This window comes from Danio rerio, chromosome 21 (assembly GCF_049306965.1).
Source record: "Danio rerio strain Tuebingen ecotype United States chromosome 21, GRCz12tu, whole genome shotgun sequence".
NCBI classification, from domain to species: domain Eukaryota; kingdom Metazoa; phylum Chordata; class Actinopteri; order Cypriniformes; family Danionidae; genus Danio; species Danio rerio.
In genome coordinates, this window is record NC_133196.1 from 35,117,707 (window position 1) to 35,124,047 (window position 6,341).

At 34.2% G+C, this 6,341-nt stretch overlaps 1 protein-coding gene across 1 annotated transcript in view; it reads right to left on the minus strand.

The window, feature by feature from the left end:
• The window catches only part of gfpt2 (glutamine-fructose-6-phosphate transaminase 2), a 48,273-nt gene extending 43,747 nt beyond the window's left edge, over positions 1-4,526 (minus strand). The window contains 2 exon segments of the mRNA NM_001033921.1: positions 3,132-3,239; positions 4,491-4,526. Of these exon segments, the coding sequence (NP_001029093.1) occupies positions 3,132-3,239; positions 4,491-4,497 (115 nt within the window). The 5' untranslated portion in view covers positions 4,498-4,526.
• Between the last annotated feature and the right edge of the window lie 1,815 nt (positions 4,527-6,341).

Below are 6,341 nucleotides of genomic sequence, written 5' to 3' on the forward strand. Positions count from 1 at the left end.
ACCTCCAAGCGGGAGGGATTACACCACAAATAGGTTGGGTGATATCCAAGTGGGACTTAAACCACAAGTAGGTTGAGTTTAGGGGTGTAGGTGTAGCAGATATTAAGGGTTGGTGTAGACGTTACAGTTTTTCTCAGTGGCTTTGGTGCATTTCTCACAACACTTTTTACATATGCACAACCGTAATGTATTTCTCAAAACACTGCAAAACCTAGTTGATGACCTTCAAAAGCACGTCACTTGCTTAAAATGGATAGCTCATTCCTCAAAAGCAAGTATTCATGTCAATGAAAGTGTCAGTGTCATCAAGATGAAAAGTCTTGACACCATTGTTTATGAACAAGATAGTCAAATGGTTTTGTCATGTTTCTATTATGACAGTTTACTCTAAGTTTTTTCCAATGCAAAAAAGTCAGATTTTCTACAAAAATGAAAACTACAGTAAAGTTAGACATCACTGCATTTAGTGAGGTATGTGAGTACAAGACACTGAATATGTGTGTTTCGTATTTTTACTGCAGATTCTCTTTGCAATTCCAATTTATTCACAGCATTGTGCAAAAAAATAAATAAATAAAATAAATAAAAATAAATAAATAAAATACACCCTTATTTACAACAAACATAAATTTCCTTTGGGTAGAGCTGTGCACAACTGTAAACAATATTGCAGTATATATTGGAACTGAACCTACAACATACATAGGTCTGTAAATCATTTATGAAAAAAGATTTAAACATTTTTATAAAATTTAAAATTGATGATTTTGACAACTAGTTCAACATGTTTGTAAGTAATGACTCAAGTGTTGTGAGAAATGCACCAAAGCCACTGAGGAAGACTGTAAATACATAAAAACTCCAGGTTTGTATAGCCCACATGGAGCTTGAAGGCACATCCACTTGGAGCTCAAGTCCCACCCACTTGGAGCTGGATTAGATGTCCATTTATAATCTTCTCTACATTTCTGTGATCGAAATATTCTCATTATTTTGAACAAATAGAAGTAAAGGGGATAGTCTCAATGGACAGTCCTTTTACTAAAATAATAAGACAAATAGTACAAAAGTAGCAAACACGCTACTTTCAACTTTTATTAATCTGTATATACAGCATATATAGCGTCAGGAAGTTCTCAGAGTAACAGTAAAAATGTCTGCAGATTTCTTTTGGTCCAACTCATAATTAACATAACGCATTACTTACCATAAAAATGTACTAAGTTACACAACTACTTTTTTGAGCAGTAACTCAATATTGTAAAACATCACTTTCAAAATTAAATCCCCAACACTGTCACTTCAAAGAATAGTTGAGTCCCCCCAAAATTTTGTCATTAACCCACACTCCACTTGTTCCAAAGCTGTTTGAGTTTTATTCTTCTGTTGATCACAAAGGTAGACATCTAAATAATACTTTAGAAAAAAACTGCCATTGACTTTCACAGTATTTTGTTTTTGGTCCTATTTTTGATTTCAATGGCTGCTTCTCAAGAAGACCTTGTTTTGTGTTCAACAGAAGAAATAAACTCATAAAAGTTTAGAAACAGTTGAGTGTGAGTAAATTTAGATTTTTGGGTGAACTATCCCCTTAAGACTATCAAATAATGGATGTTGTTATGAAGGCTGACTGACAAAACTTTTCAATTATACAGAACATGAGAAGAAGAATGTTGAGAATTTATATAAGAATGTAAATTATTTCATAAATGATCTCATATAAGCTAATTCTTGTTTAATTGGTTGGTACAGTTGTTCAGACAAACTTCCCTTCCCTTTTTTACATGGATAATTACATGTAAACAAATTCTGCCATCAGATTAGGGAACCACAGCCATGCAGCTGACAGAGACGTCACATGCAGACCTTCTATACTACCAAAAACTAATGTTTATCCAAACAAGGAAATCACTTCAGCTTTTTGTTATAAGAGTAAATAAGTTGAACAACTGAGAGGCTAATGACACACACAATAACAAAATCCGTTAGGCTATCTTGATATAGACGCAGATACTTATCACATTGGTTTTGAGGATGGACCTTCACTCAGGTATTTGCAGGATTATTACAAGAATATCTGAGATGATGTGTGATGAGCTCCATGCACTGGTTATGGCCTATCTAAAATTAGATCCTCTGTTGATGCAAAATCACATGACCTTTTTTAGGCACATCAAGGCATTTCTACAATAAATGTAGCCCTTTGTATATTCTTTTATTAGTGCATTTTTGTGATGCATATAAAAATATAAGTGTATGAAAACACAACCGATAACAGTGTCATTTAATGATCTCATCCATCCTTATGATGCTGCTGAATTGTAGTTTGTGCAAACACATTCACATCACTTTGATCAGATGCTTTCTGTATGTACGTTTCTATTCAGTAACTTATTTAAATATTTCCCAAGAGCTGTTTATTGGAGAGAAGTTTTTTTTCAACTAATTTTTCAACATTTAATAAACTAATTTCTTTTGTCTTCACCATGATAACAGTACATCATATTTTACTAAATGTTTTGCAAGATGCCTGTATTCAGCTTAAAGTGTCGTTTAAAGGCTTGACTAGTTTAATTAGTTAAACTATGTAAATGCGGTTAAATAGACAAGTCATTGGACAAGTGGTTTGTTCTGTAGCCAATAGAAAAACTTATTTATATTGACCTTAAAAATATTTAAAAGAATATTAAAGCTGTTTTTATTCCATCCAAACTAAAAGAAATAAAACTTTCTCAAGAAGAAAAGAATAATATAAGAAATACTTCCCCATGCTCCATAAGCATCACTTGGAAAATATTTCATTATTAATATTAAATTCACATTTTTTAATTCATTTTTGACCCCCTTATTTTAAGATGGCCAATTCTCATTCTAAACTCTACTCTTAAAATCCACCGATATATACTGAATGAGTGGTTGTGCATATAAAAAAAAGATTAACAGCACAATAATCCCCTTCACACAAGTATCGACTGACTGCTTTCGCTTGATAGGTGGACGACCTGACACTCCAGGCCCTCTGTGCTACCAACATACAAGAAACGAGGCCACTGTTCCAGTCTTGAGGCGTATCTGTTACCTGCGGGACACGCTGACATTACCCCTTACAGCAGTGGGAGTGTCAGTCTTACCTGCGGAGTCATAACCCCTGTACTCCAGCCTTTGAAGTCCCTTTACAAGTGTCTCAAAGATATCCCTCCTCTTTCGTGGAACTCTGTAATTCAGGTAGGCGAAAATTCCTGCCAAAGACAAAGTAACAAGGATTGGAAAGAGCAGAAACACTTGTAGTACATCAAGACAACTGCTACAATATTTTGAAGTGGCTCAAAGAAATTGTTCTATAGAAAAAGTAAACGGGTGTGTTCACATTTGGCTAATTATAAAAAAAAACTCTGATGTGATTGCTTTGGTAGTGCAGTTGATTTGAATGAGTGTGAATGCTGACATCCAAAAACAACGATAAGAATAAAGCAGCTACAGTGCCGGTGAAATATGAAAGCAATACCAAGTTAAATGTTTCTTTTTTTTTTTTGTAAGAGTCACTGTGTTTCCTATAAAAGTTCATTATACATATTTTAAAACACAAGTCACCTCACAGCATATTTCTATTTGTGTGACAGCATTTGTGTGTTTAGAATTGCTTTGGATGTTAAGTAAGCATCACAATAGCCTACATGTCAGAAAAAACAAACAAAAAAGACCACGTGAAAACAAAGTGGATCAGAATTAAAGCTTTCATTCTCACTTTGTTTAGTCTACAATACAAAGTATGGACACACCCTATGTAGCTATGTAAAATATTAAAAACATTTTATGTTTATTAATCACATTAACACGTTAAATACAAAGTAGCGGTGTAAGGATTCAGGTAAACATGAGGAAGTTGACAATTTGAAGCTTTTAAATTTAACACATTACAAACATTTGAGGTAGATAAGATTTCAGATAGATATTTTTTATAATTCAGTCATTTTCATTAGGCTACTACACTGACCAAATCCAAAGAAGAGATTACTTAATTACTTTTAGGTAGGAACTTCATTAAACTCTAACACACAGTTCATTAAACACATTACAAATTAGCAACGACGTCGGTTGAAAGTGGTGGATCCTGATTGCGTTTTGGACGTGTCCTAAAATATACTACACTGCTACCTAAACCGCATGCATACCTATGCATTTCAAACCCAAACCTAAAGCCAATGATTCTGAGAAATGTCATCTAGCTAGGTCTCTCACTAGGTATTGACACACCACCGCTGTCGCGCTCCAAACCGGATCTGTCACTTCATCTGTCACTCAACTCCAATACATGATGAACAGTCAAATATTTACATTAAGACTAGCCTACATGATGACGCTGGCACACGTTTACATACAAGGACAAATAGTCTAATAAAGACAACTAAATATAATCGAACTAAATCATATACTAAGCAGGCTAATAATAATAATTAAAATAATAATAATAAATAAAAAGGTGCACTTACCGCACATCGTTGTAATGTGTTTTCTTTCAAGCTGAATGCAGTCTGAAGGGTCTGGTGGAAAAGATAAGAGGAGCGGGTCGCTGTATGATCCAAAGACTAAATGACACAGCAGCCTGGACTTATAACTTACTCCAACCTCTGCTGCACCTCTGACGCTACCAAGACAATTTCAACCCCGCCCACTGCTGGCAGATAGTCTGGAGCGAGGGTTTAACTCTCGCTCGATTCTTAAGTTTCTATTTTTAATCACGTTACATATTTCTAAACCTAGTTTTCTGTGTTTCTACTTACTGTAGTGACTGCACGCTGGATGTCTGTGTTTTCAGGCACAGAAAATTTGTTTATCCAAATGAAGTCTTGCTGCTGTGGAAACAACCCTACTTTAGCCTACTAGTTGATTATTGATACTTCAAACATTCCAACCCCTATTAGAAGCACTTTTTTATTTATAGACACATCCTGCTACTAGTCCTAGTTGACAATATACTGTGCTACGTGGACACCACACCCACATACAGTAGTGGGTTTGTTGAGCTTAGTTTCCAAACATACAGGGATTAATACAACCACTGTTCACTTAATTAGGGTTGGAATCCACAGCTGAACCAAAACGTAAACGGACCATTATCATCCACAGAATTGACACTAACTGGATGTTTTCTCTTTTTCAGAGCATTCTCTGTCAACCCTAGAGATGATTGTGCGACAATTCTGGTAGTTTCTGAAAAACTTGAGTCCAAAGTAACTTAAAGCAGCTTGCTGATCTTGGTTCAATTTAATTCATCTTTATTTCTATAGAATAGAATAGCTTTTACCATGTAGATTGTGTCAAAGCAGCTTATGTTAGTACACTGAAACTGCCAGTCCAGTTTTCAGAGTTTAAGTTCAGTTCAGCGTGGTTTAAATTTCACTGCTGAAAGTTCATCGTGCGGTACTTCTAATAAAATGAAAAATAAATTGCAGAAAGCCCAAAATAAGTTGTGTAATTGTTATGAAAGTACCTCCACTGACACATTTAAATAATGAACATTATAGTCAAAGTAATTAAAAAAAAATTATAAAAGGGTAACATTTTTTTAAAATTAGCAATGGTGTTTAAGATTTAAAAGAAAATGGTCCCAAATATTTTCTTAATTCTCATTTTTTAGTTAGTGAGGTACACTGTCATTCTACAAGAGCACGTAGCAGGGATATTTATCCTTGTAGATTTAAGAGTGAATCAGGTAGCAATTCTTTTTTGTGTACTAGCTCTGTTGCTTGGTATGTTTTGCCCACGATTTTTAAAGAGATTCAAATTGAGTGTTTTTAGAAGAGAAATTAAAAATTGTTGTTTTACAGTTGAGGATTTTGTTGTGCAGAGTTGCTGAGCTGATGATGTTTGCACTCCATTTAAGAATATCAAGGACCACAATGGAAAATGCATGTGGCTTTGTTGTGTGTATTTTATCTAAAATATGTATGAATTAGTCTAACTGGATTTGTTTGTATATTTTTGTTAAAATTGTCAAATAAAATCAATCAATCAATCAAAGTCCAAACACTGAAGAGCAAATGAAGAGCAAATCCATCGATTGGGACTTAGAAAAATATTTTGTTGGCATCAGCAAGCCTAAATGCTAGTTTTTACCATGTATAAAGGGTATAAGATTATTTATTTATTTAATTTTTTTTTTTATATAGAGATTGGTGGGAAAGAGGTATTTGGCCGGTTGTCCATCTTTTAAACAAAGAGGGTGAGATTCTCACCAAAGTTTTTGTAAAAAATATAACATTGAATCTGATCATTCGCAATACAATAGGATATTGAAATCTATTCTGAAGGCATTTCCAATGATGGTTAGCACTGTAGCC